Raw genomic sequence first — 18,534 nt, forward strand, 5'->3', positions numbered from 1 at the left:
TAGTGCACGTATACTTGATCAACGCCTGATTCAGCAATTCAATATCATCCTCATTCCGGAACACTGAGCTGCATCTGATCCTGAATACATCATTCTGAGGGTCATCTTCAAAACTTTCATCGGTGCTTCATTCCGAAGGCAACAACAACCAACAAATTCATTCACGACACTGTGCTTATAACAGGACTGGTTGGAAAGTCATCTTGGTAAGCTCTTGAATCGCCTATTTTACATTCCTTCTTTAACCGCGTCAAAAATCCTATTTTTGTATATTGCTCAATTATGGCCGAACAAGTGAAAGGTTTAAAAAAGCAATGCGCTTCGATTAAGTCTCAAACAACTCGTATTAGAAATTCGCTTAACGAATCGTTAGATACAGCCGCGTTGAAAGTACGGAAAACAAAACTCGAAGAGTTGTATAACGCGTTTCAGGAGACACATTTCAAATTGGAAGCGGTTGACGAAACAGGCGATTACGAGTCAAATCTAGTTGAATTCGAGGATTCATACTATGCGGGCGCGGAATTGGTTGAACGACTATTATCTACACGTGACAGGTGCGCGAGCGTAAATTCAAAGTCTAATAAGGGTCAGGTAAATGGAAATACAAGGCTACCTCGTATAGAGTTGCCTATTTTTAATGGAAATCTCCTTGAATGGCAAAGTTTCTATGATTCATTCAAATCTATGGTACACGACAACGAGGATATACTAGGCGTTCAAAGGTTTCATTACCTGAAACGGTCGTTACGCGGAGAAATAGCTAGCGTCATCGATACCCTCAACGCGTCGCACGAAAACTACCTGGTCGCATGGGCATTGTTAGAAAAACGATGTAATCAACCGCGCAACATCATACAAATGCATTTGAAAACTTTATTTGAATTGCCGACTATGTCAAAAGAATGTCCTGTCGCACTACGATCCTTGATCACAGCCACGGAAAAACACACTAACGCGTTAAAGGCATTAAAGGTACCAATAGAGTCGTGGAACGAAATTTTAATATACATAATTACAACGAAATTAGACAAAGAAACGCGTCGTCAATGGTACCGTAGTGTGGATGATGATGCCATGCCGACCTTGATGGAATTTTTAGAATTTTTATCAAAATTTGCTCGCGATGATGCAATAACGAACATAAATTCACGCGAGATCACAAAAACACAAACTCCATCCGTCAATCGTCAGTTTCCGAAACGTTCTGAAAAGCGTCAAAATTACGTAGCAACACAATCAAAAATCGTGTGTGCATATTGCAAAAAGGATCATTATATACAAACGTGTGATCAATTTTTGAAACTTTCTGTGGAGGATAGAATTCAAGGCGCACTATCAGCTAAAGTGTGCATCAATTGTCTACGACAGGGTCACGCGTATAATAATTGTTATTTTAGTAAGTGCAAAAAATGTCATAGCAAACACAATACTTTATTACATCGCGATTTCGACCCAAATAAGGATTCATCGGCAGTAGTACCGTCTACTTCAAAGACAGCTATAGTGTCGTCTACGTCAAATAATACGGAATCTACACCGGTATCACTGTCCGGACGCGTACCGTCCGAGGTTTTATTGTCGACAGCACTTATTTCAATTCGTGATTGTCAAGGAAAATATCAGTCGTGCAGAGTTTTACTCGATTCTGCATCACAAATTAATCTTATTACAGAAGAGCTTGCATCTCGATTAAATCTACACAAAACAAAGGTAAATATTCCATTGTCTGGTTTTGATAATTTATCAACTCGCATAAAATATTTTATAAAGACAAATATTAAGTCGAGAAATTCCAACTACAGTTCTAATTTAATATTTTATGCGATACCACAAATTTCGTCATTTTTGCCCTCTCAACGAATTGACCATTCACACATGGAAATACCTCGCAACATCCCATTAGCTGATCCACAATATCAAATTCCAGCTAAAATAGACGTTTTATTAGGGGCAGAAGTATTCTACAAATTATTGTGTGTAGGTCAGATTCGTTTGGCATCTTCGTCATTGACGTTGCAAAAAACTGTATTAGGTTGGATAATTGCTGGTTCGATCAATTCAACGTCGGTAAAAACTCCGAAATGTCACGTTTCCACTACATCAATAGACGATCAATTACTAAAGTTTTGGGAAATTGAGGAGTGTTTTGTTAGTAAACATTTGTCAGAAGAAGAACAATTGTGTGAAGCTCATTTCAAGCAGCACGTCCGACGTGATGCATCTGGACGATATATCGTTAGGTTGCCTTTTAATAACAAAATATCCGAATTAGGAGAGTCATATAGCCTCGCATTAAGACGATTTTATTCTTTAGAAAAACGTTTGGATAAAGATGCTACGTTAAAGGCTGAATACGCGAAATTTTTAGAGGAATATCAAACGTTAGATCATATGACTGATATTTCTGGAACAAATTGCATTGAGCATGGATATTATTTACCGCACCATGCAGTGCTCAAACAATCAAGTACTACAACAAAATTAAGAGTTGTTTTCGACGCCTCCACGAAAACAAGTAACAGTTTGTCACTCAATGATACATTATTAGTAGGACCTACAATACAAGATGATATTTTTACGTTGATAGTCCGATTTCGCTCATATAATTATGTACTCACTGCAGATGTTGAAAAGATGTATCGACAAGTTCGAGTGCATCAAAATGATGCGGTATATCAAAAAATTCTTTGGCGAGGATCTCATGAACAACCAATACGGGTATACAGATTAGACACTGTAACTTACGGTACGGCCTCCGCGCCGTTTCTCGCGATTCGATCGTTGCAACAATTGGCCGAAGATGAAGGCGAACAATTTCCGTTAGCATCAGAAGCGCTTTTAAACGATTTTTATGTAGACGATCTTCTTACGGGCGCACAAACGTTTGAGAAAACGATTGAACTTCGTGAACAATTAATCCGTCTTACGGCATTAGGTAATTTTCATTTACGCTAGTGGTCGTCGAATGATCCTAAATTGCTAGATGATTTGTCAAATCGATGTTTCGAAAAGTCGCATCTATTGGATTCAAATACAGTGGTGAAAACGCTGGGAATTTTTTGGAATTCGTTAAATGACACGATCACATACAGCGTAAATATTGACAAGACACAATCTCACGTTACTAAAAGATTCATTTTATCAAAGATCGCTCAATTGTTCGATCCTCTAGGTTTGTTAGGGCCCGTTATTTCAAGGGCCAAAATTATTATGCAGGATCTTTGGAAGACTCGTATAACGTGGGATGAGTCAGTGCCGCAATCTATTCATTTCGTATGGAATGAGTTTCAAAATCAGTTGCCTTTACTGACACAATTTGAAGTACCACGAAATATCAGTTCTCATCTTGCGTAAGATATCCAACTTCACGGGTTTTGTGATGCCAGTGAAAGAGCATATGGCGCATGTATCTATATTCGATCGTGCAATTCGTGTGGAGAAGTTCTGATTCGTTTGTTGGTTTCTAAATCGCGGGTCGCACCTATAAAATCTGTGTCGATTCCGCGTCTGGAACTTTGTGCAGCTGCGTTGTTGTCCAAATTATATCATAAGGTCAAAGAGTCGATACGGCTCAATTTTACAAAAATCAAATTATGGACCGATTCAACAATTACGGTATGTTGGATAAACACATCACCCCATTTGCTTAAAACGTTTGTTGCTAACCGCGTATCTACTATTCAATCACATTCGCAGCCTCAGGAATGGTCTCATGTGAAATCTCTAGAGAACCCGGCGGATGCCATTTCACGAGGTCAAACGCCTGCCGACTTCTTGAAAAATCAATTATGGTTAAACGGGTCATTATGGCTATACCAAACAGAAAACACATGGCCTCTATTAGAACACCTTCCGATCGTTACTTCAGAATTACGCAAATATGTTGTTCTTAAAACTACACGCGACGATAGTATATTTGAACGTTTCTCATCCTGGAACAAATTAAAACGAGTAATAGCATATTGATTACGATTTTTTGAAATTAGTTCAAGGCGGTGCCATCAAGGGAATTTTTTAACCGTAGACGAATTAAAGAAAGCATACGATCGTATCATCAATTGCATTCAGGTCCAACATTTCAACAAGGAAATGGACTGTTTAAACTCAAATAAACCTCTTGACAGGAGCAGTACGGTTTTGTGTCTAAATCCATTTATAGACTCTACTGGTCTACTGAGGGTAGGTGGTAGATTAAAACATGCAAATTTGGATTTTCAACAGAAACATCCTATTCTTATTCCCCGTGCACATCATGTTACAAAACTGATTATTCAACATTATCATATTCAAACATTTCACGGTGGTTTGCAGTCCACTGTAAATGCGATACGCCAGAAGTATTGGCCTATTGATTGCAAAAATACCACGCGGCACCTGATCCGAAAATGCGTTACCTGCGTCCGAGCGCGACCCTCAAATGTAAATTATATTATGGGTAATTTACCAGAAACTCGAGTCATAGAATCTAGGCCATTCAAGATTGTCGGGATAGATTTCTGTGGCCCTTTATTTATAAAGGAACGAAAATTCCGAATCCGTTCTAAGATTAAGGTATACGTTGCCGTATTTGTTTGTTTCGTCACAAAGGCTGCACACTTGGAACTTGTTAGTGATTTAACAACAGAGTCGTTCCTCGCCAGTTTGAAACGATTTTTTGCACGTCGAGGTAAATCTCGACATATTTATTCTGATAATGCAACCAATTTTATCGGAGCAAGAAATGAGTTACATCAAATTCAAAACTTTATAACCTCTACGAGGGATAATGAGAATATCACGAGTTATTTGGGGTCTGAAGGTATTTCCTGGCATTTTCCCCCTCCACGATCACCACATTTCGGAGGTCTATGGGAGGCATTAGTGAAGTCTTTTAAGCATCATTTGATTCGAACAGTCGGCCATCAATTATTTACATACGAACAATTAAATACGTACATAATTGAGATTGAAGCAATATTAAACTCACATCCATTGACTCCGATTTCTTCTGATCCTAACGACACCATCGCCCTTACTCCTGCACATCTTTTAATAGGCGATTCGTTAATGAGCGTGCCAGAGACTGATTTTCATCAGGTTCCTAGCAATAGATTGTCTGTTTGGCAACATATACAAAAGGTCAAGCAACATTTTTGGACACGTTGGCACAAGGAATACATCAACCAACTGAGCACACGCAGCAAATGGAGGTCGCCCGGAGAACAACCAAAAATTGGAGATTTGGTGATACTCAAGGAGGACAATGTACCATCGTTGAAATGGACATTGGGTCGGATCGTGGATTTACATCCAGGTGACGATGGAATTATCAGAGTCGTCACCGTGAAGACGACAGGTGGTACTTATAAACGAAGTACCACACGTTTGTGTCATTTACCTGTCATGATTTAAAAATCTCGTGTCAATATTTTTTTTGTTGTTGTTTGGTTATTTTACTAATTATGCTAAGGATAAGGGTAATTCTTATTTTTTTTACAAAATATAATATGATAATTGTATTGTTTTACTATTCTATTTTTTCTTATGCTTCGTGTATGTAAGTTTGGACGATTCCTGTCTTTTTATTTTTATTTTTTTTTACATAACAAATAATTAAATTCATGTAGATATTAATTTTTCTTTTTATTATTATTTTTTTTGTTAGATCTACGACAAAGATTAATCTATGTATACTTGTGCTCATATTGTTCGGTATATGTATTTAGGGTAATTTTTTTTTGTATTGAACGTAGCCGTTCAAGGGGGGCGGCATGTTGCGGCGCAGTGGTCATGGGGCCATCAGGTATATTTTTGATTGTTTTTTTTTTCTCTTCAAACAAGCAATAGTTGCCTTCTGCAGCTGTGTGCCATATGCAATCATCGCCTAAAACTTTCTTTAGTTTACCATGTTTTTCGAATTCCTGCTGGGTTTATGGTTTTATTGTTGTCGAACCGTTGGGTGGACAGGCGATGTCATATTTCTTGGCTCAGGTCAGACTCGACCTGAGAACGAGCGTTTGGCAGGGGCGGTTCTTGACCACTTCCCTGAATTTTCTTTTAACCAATCAAAATTTGTGACTCTAGCAAATTCGCTTGTCCACCCCTGCGACATGTCAATCCCCACCAGACACTCAAAATTTTCTTCGTGAACGTTTCTTCTTGTACGTAAGCGTTTTAGTTGTCAACTCTCGACAAGTACAATTCGGAGAGTCTGTTACCGTTCACGAGGTGTTTGAAATTTATACAAGGACAAATATTTGTCCTTTAATAAACAAGATATATTAATCCTTTATCAGTTGTTCTGTTATTTTTTTTGAACGAGTGGTTTCACTGATCCACACCCAAACTAGCTCGCGTTTGCATTAAGTTGAAGCGCGAAGCACATACAGGGGGTGATTGAACACCTTCTGAAATAAATATTTTTCATTGAAAGATACAAATCTTACCTTTGCCTTCTTTCCTGACAAACGTAATTTCCTCATTGAGGATCGCGGGAAGGTCAACATGTTGTACATCGTTGAATTTATTTTCTTATGAACTATAAGACTGTTGTAATGAAAATATGTAGTCCCATTTAAAAATATTCTAATGTCACGTAGACAGACCGTTTTTATCAAACGTGTCTCCTTTCAAATAAGCTTAAACATCTGGAAAGGAAAACTCTCGGGCAAACCGACCATTTACTCTCGTAATAAACAGAAGGCCCACCGATAGCAGAACCAAACACTTGGGAAAGCAATGGGTCCGCCGTAATCAAATAGCAGATGCAACCACTCTAAACTGTCGCAGAGGCAGGTGGACCCAGCCTGATCACTCGAATAGTAACCAGACCACCCTTCTTAATTAGTATATAAACCCGTTCGTACCAACGATCGGGGGCAGTACCAGAGTTCATCTCGTGTCGAGCACGTCGTGTACGGTAGTGAGTTGGTTACTATTAGTGAGATCGGGTTGAAGTCCCCTTCGAGCAACATTCACCTTATAGAATCCGCGAGTCGTGTTTCTATTTGGCATTACAATCAACCACACACAACACCCCCGCATTGCCAGTGCGTGAACACCGAGCATAGTGGAAATAGGTAATATATCACATTATACACCTATATTCGCGACAACAACATCTGTAATAGACCAAGATTGTAGAATATATACATTGCTGTGTCAAACCCACATTAGCATTCTCCTTTAAACCCAGTGAAACCTTGTGACAGTTCCTACCACAATACAATCTTACCGCTCGGGTTGTATTGATAATAAAATAAGTTACGCGGCCGCCAATCAAAAAGCCTCTGATAGCCACGCGCGCTGCCAAGCCGTCGGCCACGTAACAGAACTGGTGACAGCGGTGGGATACAGTCACATAGATCATTTTCACTGGCATAATTACTTTCGTGGAATTTGACACACGGCTATTACTTTGTTGAACAACGATTGTATACTAGTTTTCCTAGTCAATCGGGTAACAAGAGGTATATACTAGTTTTCCTAGTTACATTCTTTAACCAACAAATTCATTCAACATGGCGAATGAACAAGCCAATATTTCTTCAGCCGATCTTATGAACTTAACAGTTTCGATCGCAAATTCTATGACACTTTTGACACAAAGATCCTGCATACAAAATGTTGCGTTAACAATACCAACATTTGATGGTGAGAATCCACCTTTATCACGTTTTGCACAACTGGTAGAAGATGGATTGACCTTGATTCCTGAGGGAACAGAAAGGGAATACCTTACAATTATTTTAACTAAACTCACCGGTCCGGCGCGAAGAAGTACTTTAGAACATCAATTCACTTCGGTATCCGCGTTGATCAAGCATTTGAAGAGAAGATTTGGACCAGGAAAGAGCTTATCGCAATTTCAAACAGAAATTGCCAGGCTTCAAATTAGGGAATACGAAAGTTTGAGAAACTACATCGATAGAACAAGCCATCTTGTTTATTGTACAAGAGGAGCGATTAAAGAGAAATATCCTAGACATTCAGAGGAAAATATTAAACAAATGGAAATGGATATTTTAGAAAATTTCCTAGATGGATTACCAGACCGCATCTCTTTTAAGGTATCAGCACAAAATAGAGACATTAAAAACTTAGAGGAAGCTTTTGACGCTGTGCTAGAGGTAGACAGGAAATTAAGAAGTCGTCGTGATTTGGCACGAAACACATCACCAGGAGGCTGGAACAACAGGGATCACCACAGCAACGAACGTCGAAATGAAATTTCATACCCTCAATCTCCAACACGACACGATCGATATAGAGATCGACAGAGGAGACCATCTAACTCTGAAGACGAGAGAGAAGGACGACCACGTACATCAGCATGGACTGTGCGATCCAGGAATCAATCGAATTCACCTTCTTATCGTTCAAATTCACCACGCACAGATCAAGATGAAAAACGGTTTACAGTTTTAAAACGCAGTGAAAAGGATGATACTTCGCAGCTATATTGTTGGCGATGTGATACCCAAGGACACGATGAAAAACGTTGTAGGAGGAATTCGCAAAATTTCAGACAGCGATCATACTCTCGAAATTCTTCAGTCGAATCAAACAAGTCTTTAAACTCAGAAAACGCTCAACGGAAAGGCGAGGCGGTGAGCGATCTGCAAAGACCTCGCCAAAAGATAGTCAGATTCACGGGAGAATCCTCATCAAGGAAACCCCAGCACCAAGAATAAAAATCAAAGTTCCGGAATTAGAATTAGAAACAGCTGAATTTTTAATTGACGGTGGCGCGGCAGTTAACTTAATAGTGCGCGATGTTCTCGGAGATCAAGCCAAACGTATCACTAAAGAAGTTATTGAAATCACAGGACTTACAAAATCACCTATTTATAGCATAGGAACCACAATTCTTCACATTCACGGTAAGCCTGCATTATTTTACGTAGTAGAGAACCTTGCAATAGAAGCCGATGGAATTATAGGCAGCCCATTTTTATTACAAGAAGAAGCAGAAATTTCATATTATCATGGAACACTAGTATTGAAAGATAAACCTATTCGACCACTTCGTTTTTCAAATTACCGAGATTTAGCTCAGCAGAAAAATCCGAAATCGACTAAACACCGTATCGAAGCTCGAACAACAAAACAAATTGCAATTCACATAGCTAATCCAAATATTAAAGAGGGATACTTACCGCGACTCAAAACATCAGAAAATATATACATTGGCGAAGCAGCAGTATATAATCGTGACGGCATTTGTTACGCGTTAGCAACGAATACCGGAGAAGACGATGTAGACATCGAAATTGAACCTCAATACATTCATCCTTACGATATTTACGACTCGTCGGACGACGACCCAATTTCTTCATATATGACCGAAAACACACCAGAAAATAGAGCAACACGAATTAGAAATCTTTTAAGAACCGATCATCTCAATGCAGAAGAACGTAAACATGTATTCAACATCGTCGACGAATTTTCAGACAGATTTTACTTGCCTGGAGACAAACTAGGAGAAGTACCGAATTTTTACCATTCAATTCATACAACAGATGACGTACCGATTAATACAAGACAATACCGATATCCACCAGTACACCAAGACGAAATACAACGTCAAGTAAAGGCTCTGTTATTACAAGGAGTCATACAGCCATCTAGTTCACCATATAATTCTCCGTTATGGATTGTACCAAAGAAACCAGACGCTAAGGGCAATAAGCGTTGGCGTATGGTAATCGATTTCCGAGCCTTAAACGAAAAGACTTTGAGTGATAAATTTCCTTTGCCGAATATCACCGAAATTCTAGATAAATTGGGAGGAGCAAAATATTTCACAATTTTTGATATAGCAAATGGATTTCATCAAGTTCAAATGGATCCTAAGGATTGTCCGAAAACAGCATTCACAACACCGGATGGGCATTTTGAATTTGTACGCATGCCATTTGGTTTAAAAAATGCACCACCGACATTTCAACGCTTAATGAATCAAGTTATATCTGGTCTAGAGAACGCTCATGTATTCATAGACGATATGGTTGTTTTCTCTTCATCACTACGAGAACATGAAATAAAAGTAAAAAAATTACTCAATCGGCTCAGAGAATTTGGACTTACACTGCAGATTGATAAATGCGAATTCTTACGTAAGGAGGTTACTTATTTAGGACACATTTTAACAGAAAATGGTGTTAAGCCAGATCCTCGTAAATTACAAGCTGTAAAAGAATTTCCCATTCCTAAAACACAGAAAAATGTCCAGCAGTTCTTGGGACTGACAGGATATTATCGCCGTTTCATAAAAGATTATTCTATTAAATCAAAACCATTAGTTCAGTTATTAGGTAAAGGAATTCGTTTTAAGTGGACCGAAGACCAGCAAAAAGGTTTTGAAAATTTACGCGACGAACTCTGTACACAACCAATTTTACAATATCCGGATTTTAATCGACCGTTCATTGTTACCACTGACGCATCAGATTACGCAATTGGAGCTGTACTTAGTCAAGGAGAAATAGGAAACGATCTACCAATTGCCTACGCATCTCGTACCTTAAATAAAGCCGAAAGGAATTATTCTGCTACAGAAAAGGAATGTCTTGCAATGGTTTATGCAGTACAATATTTCAGACCGTATCTTTATGGAACAAAATTCACACTCGTCACAGATCACCGACCGTTAGTCTGGTTACACTCTGTCAAGGATCCGACATCACGACTTATGAAGTGGAGACTCAGACTCTTAGAGTACGAATATCAGGTTATCCATAAAGCAGGAAAGACGAACAAGAACGCAGACGCATTATCACGTAACCCAGTACCATCTTGCTTACCACTTATACCCCGAGATCCTCAAGACCCCGATTACAAGCACATAGGACAGAAACCAGAAATCGACACGGATTCCATAGGATTTCGTGTGCGGCAACTACAAAGGGACAGGGAAAGGAGACCGAAATATCAAGAGGAAAACACTAGCTCTGATGAAGAACCAGCCCGTGGGAAGGTTCAACATTCTCCAATAGCAGATAGACCGAGAGTCTTACCTAACTTATCGCACGAGATAAGTATGCCAGATGAACACATGGAAACAATAAACTTTCATCCGCAAGCAAATTCTACTAAAATCACATCGACAGAAGAAGACGTAAACTTGATTTCATTCGAAGAACCATCAGAAAATACCATTACGGAAAACACGATAATCGCAAACCCGCAACAGGATTTACTTAACCATACACCATTATCACTTGTAACAAATGAGGGAATTTTACAACCACAACCTGTTAACGAAACAATAGGAACGGCAATCCAGCAACCACAGGAAAACTTTGACCGTACCGTTGACCCTTATCCGTTCACACTTCTTGATACAGACACTCTTTCCACGGAGGGAGATGACCTGCGAAGAAAAGTGCAACCTTCACAGACACTTGAGGTTATTATCTCTCCAAACACCCTGACCACCGAGGAAGGTCATTACGCACATTTCATACCTGCGGACTGTGAATTGGTAACCCCCATTGGAAAACTGTTACTGGACACAGAAGCAATAGATTTACAACAGCTCATGTCAAAGAAACCGCAGAAAGGAGACGTAATAGAATCAGCAAATGGCTCATACAAAGTTTACAGTATAATAATATCAGATAATTTTTACGACACCATTAAAAGTGAAGATATACTAAACGGACTACAAACACTGAAACAGCATTTAGATCAAAATCCAATTAAATCATTTAGAATATCAGCAGTCGGAGATTTTCATAAATTACCAACCAATGAATTAACTAAATTAATAAAGGACGTTTTCAACGGTACAACACAGAAAATCATCATATGCAATTGTTCAACGATTACACCATCAGAAGAAGATCAATTACAAATAATTCGCGAAGCTCACGACAGTTTGATAGGAGGACATAAAGGAGTCACAAAAACATATAAACGCATCAGAGCGAAATATCAATGGCCAGAAATGCACAACGAAATACGAAATTATATCAGGAAATGTCCAAGCTGTCAAGAAGAGAAATTAGTTAGAGCAAAAACTCGTCAACCAATGTTAATTACCGATACCCCGATAGAACCATTTGATAAAGTTGCTTTAGACACCGTAGGACCTTTACCTTTAACGCCTAGCGGAAATAAATACATTCTCACAATGCAAGATTGTTTAACGAAATATTGTATAGCAGTAGCAATACCAAACATTAGAGCAGCCACAATAGCAGACGCTTTCGCGAGACATTTTATTGCCATATATGGAACACCACGAGCAATATTAACAGACAAGGGAACTAGTTTTATCGGAAGCTTAATGAAAAATCTTTCAGAAATATTCAAAATCAAACAAATCACAACTTCTGGATACAGACCACAAACTAATGGATCACTAGAACGAAGTCATATAGTACTAACAGAATATCTTAAACATTACATGGATAATTATGAAGATTGGGACCTATTAATACCATTTGCCATGTTTTCTTATAATACTTCCGTACATGAAGCAACAAATTTCTCTCCATATGAATTAATATTTGGAAAACCAGCCCGTGAACCAAGTTCGTTTCCAACTGGCGAAAGGTTAAAATCATATGGCGACTATTTAACAGAATTAATAACTCATACTATAAAAATCCGCAACATAGCAGCCGATAATTTGATTGCCTCCAAGCACCGTTCGAAGAAGTACTATGATAAACATTCCCGACCGGTAGAATTCAATGTAGGCGATTATGCTTATGCATTGCTAGAACCACGAATTAGTAAATTTGATCCACATTATGTAGGGCCATATGAGATCATTAATGTAACAGATATGAACAACCAACTGAGAGGGACACCAGTCGCATCGAGCTGCTGATGAACTTGACGGCCCGCCTGTGCATGCGCAGCACTTGCTACAGATTAGACGTTGGCATTGTCTGTATGCAGTGTGCTCTCGAAGCAGCCCTTGGAGCAGCAAGGATCTATGACATGGTGGAGGTACACTATCCACTACCAACGGCATATCCGCCTGGGGCCTGCGATATTTGCAGCGCGCCCCTGATGGAGTTGCAGGCCGCCTACCACTGCGAGGAGTGTATTGCCGCCATCATCATGGAAATGGAATACCAAAGAGCAAACCAACCCATACCACCGCCTGCAATAGTACCAACCTGGTACACCGAGAGACAAATCCGATCGAGGCAGCCTGGACCCAGACGTACGCTTCGACTTCATACCGCAGTTAGCAGCATCACCAACCATCACACGTAGCGATAAGTACACACACATCACACATAACACCCGACATATTGCATTACAACACCAAAACTTCAACACATTCTAGTGAGTGTTTTCCTTTCCAATTGAAAGCATCACGATTACCGCGATGTTTCATCTAAGGGGGGAGGTGTCACGTAGACAGACCGTTTTTATCAAACGTGTCTCCTTTCAAATAAGCTTAAACATCTGGAAAGGAAAACTCTCGGGCAAACCGACCATTTACTCTCGTAATAAACAGAAGGCCCACCGATAGCAGAACCAAACACTTGGGAAAGCAATGGGTCCGCCGTAATCAAATAGCAGATGCAACCACTCTAAACTGTCGCAGAGGCAGGTGGACCCAGCCTGATCACTCGAATAGTAACCAGACCACCCTTCTTAATTAGTATATAAACCCGTTCGTACCAACGATCGGGGGCAGTACCAGAGTTCATCTCGTGTCGAGCACGTCGTGTACGGTAGTGAGTTGGTTACTATTAGTGAGATCGGGTTGAAGTCCCCTTCGAGCAACATTCACCTTATAGAATCCGCGAGTCGTGTTTCTATTTGGCATTACAATCAACCACACACAACACCCCCGCATTGCCAGTGCGTGAACACCGAGCATAGTGGAAATAGGTAATATATCACATTATACACCTATATTCGCGACAACAACATCTGTAATAGACCAAGATTGTAGAATATATACATTGCTGTGTCAAACCCACATTAGCATTCTCCTTTAAACCCAGTGAAACCTTGTGACAGTTCCTACCACAATACAATCTTACCGCTCGGGTTGTATTGATAATAAAATAAGTTACGCGGCCGCCAATCAAAAAGCCTCTGATAGCCACGCGCGCTGCCAAGCCGTCGGCCACGTAACACTAATGACCTTGAAATCTCGAAAGTAGTGGCATTGAGAACATTTTTTTGCCTATCACCGCATTTGCCCCATTGAACCGAATATCTTCCTCTTGTGATACTTTTTCCTATCATAAAAAATAAGCGAGATATTTAAAATGGTCAAGTTAGGTGAAATACCCTGTATTTAACTAATCTGATTATTTTCTACTAAATTTCCAATTTTAGGGTGAAAATTTTGTACGATTATAATTGATTATAATTAGGTATTCATTTTCTTCATTTTTTATACTATTTTATATTTTCACATACTACATTTTTTCTTTTAAATAAACAAATTATAGAAAGGAATTAACGTTGGATTTCACTCCTTTACCGCGCACCACCCGATCCTATAATCTCTAATCTAATCTAATACGAGTCTGTTCGAAATTGAAATCGATAATGTCCGCGATGTTAACCGAGACGACCGGTTCGGTTTCCGGGGATTGGCGGTGAGACGAACTTGAATGCACTCGAGATTGAACAAGACGCAAGTATATTTACAGAACAAAATATATACACTATTTACAATGGTTTACAAAGAATTTGAATTCTGTACAAGAACGTTGCACGTTGTGGTTTGTTTGCGTCGCGACAAACTCGAGATTGTATTCGAGCTGTGTAGAAACCACGTGTTGGTTCAATTTTATTAATTGCGTGGATGTTTTCGAGCTAAATTAGACTCACGCGTTCACGCAGGCCGTTAACACTTTCACGCGTTGACTTGAGCAAGCGATTTGAAGAGTTTAAATTGCAAATAACGAAAATAACTGAGACTAGCACGTGTATTGTACGCTGTACTGACCGATTAACCGGCTTCGTCGCAGCACGAGCATTTAGTTTCCTCTCGATGACGTACAGCGCGTTGATTAGTCGGCCTGACCGGCATCCAATGTGGCTGCCGGTCGCGCTGCAGAGTGCTGCTGCGGTTCGCGTGGCGACGGTTGAAATTAATGCATTTTCGAACAGAGTCGCCTTCTAAGGGAACCGCTCTCCCTACACGTCGGTACAGTGACGTACTCACTTTGGGACGTTACACTTATGCAGTTTACATATCCTCTAATAGGGAGTTCCGCGGTGGCAACCGTAGGAATCAGACGTGTGAAGAGAGTTCGGTGAAGTTAAGGAGTAAAATCGGGTGGGATAAGTGAAAATTCTTTTTGGGTAGGATTGTCGTTAGAAGTAAAATCTAAGGGGGGTGGTTTTTCTTTATTGTTCAATTGGGGCCCTTTTATAAAAGATATCGGGTAAAAAGTAAAAGAAATTGAGGGCCGGGAGGGCGTCGACCGCCTTTGCAGCAGTTCCTTGTCGCAGGGTGGAGGAGTAAAAAAAAGAAGATTAAGAAAAAGGATATTGTTATAAAAAATAGAAGTAAGAGTGAAATTGAGGCAATATGGAGGGAAAAAGGACTGGACAACATTGGAAGTGATGGCGACCTTGAAGCGGAATTCCTTGAGGTAGACATTGACGCTAGGGAGTTTTTTGAAAAAGCTAGGAAGAATAGAGCAATACAACAGATGGCCAACAGAGGCCTGGAAGAAAATAAAGAAACCAGAGTGGAAGAAACAGTGGAGCCAATAATGATAGAAACCCTAGATTTCCCTAACGGAAATAAGTTACTAATCTCAGAGGTTAGTATTACTGATACAGAAGAAGTGGACATGGAAAATGCTACGGCGTTACGCTCTTGGGAGAAAGACGCTGGAACGAGGATAGAGACGGAAGAAAGTAAAAAAATAAGGAAAAAAAGCGCAGAGGATTTAGCGGATAAAGAAAAAGAAGGTAAAAAACGAGATAAAAAAGAAAAGGGTTTCCCCGACACTGACAATACAAATTTAGGTGATACTGAAAGCGGTAACGAGGCGCACACCCTCGAAGAAAAAGCGACATCAGGAAGCACAGAAGAAGAAATTAGGGAAAATAAAGAAAAAGACGATAAGGAAGAAAAAGAAGAAAGAAATAAGACCAATTGTTTCTTCAAGTACGCGTCCGCGACGAGACTAGCGGTTTCGATACGATCCGCGTCAATGAGGGTCGTAAGTACTCGCTACGATTTGACCGACGCCACGAGCCGCGTACTACCCTGCGACCGGTTAAGGAGACAGAGCGTACTAGGGTTGTAATTCATTATAGAATGATTGTGATGTTTAGATGTATTTGATACTTGCATAAAGACTTAATGGTTTGATGAATTACTCTGACTCAACTGTTAACAGTTGTTCGTATATGTGATTTAAAGAATGCTTATGAAGCAAACTGATCGGAGTCTCAAGGGAGGACTTTAGAATACGAACGAAGTGATCTGGTCGGAAGATCAACAAGAAGTCCTGCGTTTGATGTTTTGTCTCTAGTTTCTATTTTCCCTCTCCCGGGTCTCAAGAACGGTCAGTTAGGAGCTGCAGCGAAACAGCCGTGATGCATATGGAAGCCATTTGGTTTGGAAGAATCGGTTGTACCCCAGGCAATAAATGAATGAATGCTTTCATGGTCAAGGTGACCGTTGGTGCCTGGGACCAACAACTGGACTGCACAGGGTCCGTCTAAGACCCGGAAGAGAGGAAGATTTGGGCCTTTTGTTTAGGCAGTGAAGATGAATGTTTTGAGTTTATGGTTAGGAACCTTCTAAGCCCTGGGTGGTAATTTCATTAATACGTAATGAACTACCACTCCGGCCAGCTTAGGGTAGTTTTTAAGAGTCATGTTAAATATGACAGATCGTGTTTCTGAATTAGTGCAATAAACTGTGAAAGCTGCCATGCCGCGTAACACCAATAAAGGGAAATCTAGAGGTAAGGGCAAAACCTTCTATGTGGAGGAGTTAAAAAACAGGGAATATATTGTTACAGTTGTATTAAAAAAAGAGGCTACAAGCAAATTTAAACGAAATGATGTTGTTAAAATCTACAAAATGTTGGGAGTGAGTTAGGAAGGGCGTGATTACGAAGTGGGAAGACTCCATAGAGGAACCAGAAGAATGCATCATGCCGGGACAAGGCGAGTTCTCACTTGAGAGAATGAAGAAAAAAATGATTAAGGAAGGGAAAAGTAAATGGGTGGACGGCGTAGCTATTCTTGTGACTTTTAAGGGAGACCATCTCCCCACCGAATTGTTGATTGGGTATGGACATGTGGGTTTGAGGATTTATCCATATATTTAATCTGTGAAACAGTGCTATAGATGTTTTGCGTATGGTCATGTACAGAAAGTGTCTCGTGTGCCTAGACAAGGAGCATGGGAGGTGTGATAAAGCACCGACTTGTATGAATTGTGGTGGAGATCATACTAGCCCGTCGACAAAATGCTGGGTATTCCAAAAGGAAAGAGCCATTAAAAAGGTAATAGCATACAAAAATGTGGCATACACAACGGCGAAGGAGCTAGTTGCGGGCCAATTAGGAGAAAACTGGGATGTGAACGTAGTGGGTGGGGAAAGAGGAAGCAGAGACTTCCCGGAATTACCAGTTAAACGGGTAGACTTTTGGGAAAGAAAAGAGGTGCCTCTGAAGACAGAGTTGGAAGAAATCAGAGGAGCCAAAAAGAAAGTGGAGCCTTCAAGAATAGAAGGAGCATCAGCCAAACGGGAGGTAAAGGGAGGGGTAGACTAAGAGAAAAAGATAGGATGGAAGAGAGGATGGGGGAATATAGTTGTCAAAGATCTCCGACTCAAACCAGCAAACGGATGGAGAATGTATTCAACCGATTCGCGACCCTACATGAGGAGGAAACAACGGAGACGGTGGACGAAACAGAGTACGAGTTTGGAAATGGTTTACCAGTAGAAAGGGCGAGTAAGAAAATTAGTTCAGTGGAACGAAGAGCCAATAGATCCCTTATAGAACAATTAAAAAAGAAAAGAATTGTTAACAGACCTTCTCAACCTCATCGTGGATAAGGGGTATGAGCAGGAGGTCGAAACTATGCTATCAAATAATAAGAAAAGCCAGGCTTCAAAGGAGGATGAATATGCGGAGTGGAACTTGATCAGACATAACCCTAACTGGGATGTGTCAATACCAGAAAAAACAAGGGACAAATTAAAAAGGAGAAAAGAAAGGTTGGAAACTAAGGAGGTTGCTCGAGAGACACAAAGACGAGAACTGGAAGCTATAGCAGTACTAGCACGCCAAGAATATGGGAGAAACCCGGAGGAAGAGAGACAGGAAGAGGAGTCTAGAAGAAACAGATTGGAAGACCTGATGAGAAGGATTGAGGGCAGATTACGGGTCAACAGAGAAGAGGAAAATGAAAACTAATGTTAAGGACGATAAGGTGTGGCTGGTGAGGTGGAATGGTTATGAAGTCGTGGATGGATGTGAGAGATGGTTGTATAATGGTTTGTTTTTTGTGCGATTTTATATCTTTACCCCAAAATACGTATTGTCTAATAGAAACAACATTGTTTATGGTAAATATGA

General features: G+C 40.0%; 1 protein-coding gene across 1 annotated transcript; it reads left to right on the top strand.

Annotated features, from left to right (window-relative positions):
* The first annotated feature begins 282 nt into the window (after positions 1–282).
* LOC117609680 (uncharacterized) lies at positions 283–17,724 on the top strand. Its single transcript, XM_034336293.2, has 5 exons — positions 283–2,938; positions 4,898–5,365; positions 15,526–15,972; positions 17,080–17,236; positions 17,289–17,724. The coding sequence occupies exons 1-5, from the start codon at positions 283–285 to the stop codon at positions 17,722–17,724; spliced, it is 4,164 nt and encodes a 1,387-aa protein (XP_034192184.2).
* The last annotated feature ends 810 nt before the right edge of the window (positions 17,725–18,534 follow it).

Source organism: Osmia lignaria, chromosome 7 (genome assembly GCF_051020975.1).
Source record: "Osmia lignaria lignaria isolate PbOS001 chromosome 7, iyOsmLign1, whole genome shotgun sequence".
NCBI lineage: Eukaryota > Metazoa > Arthropoda > Insecta > Hymenoptera > Megachilidae > Osmia > Osmia lignaria.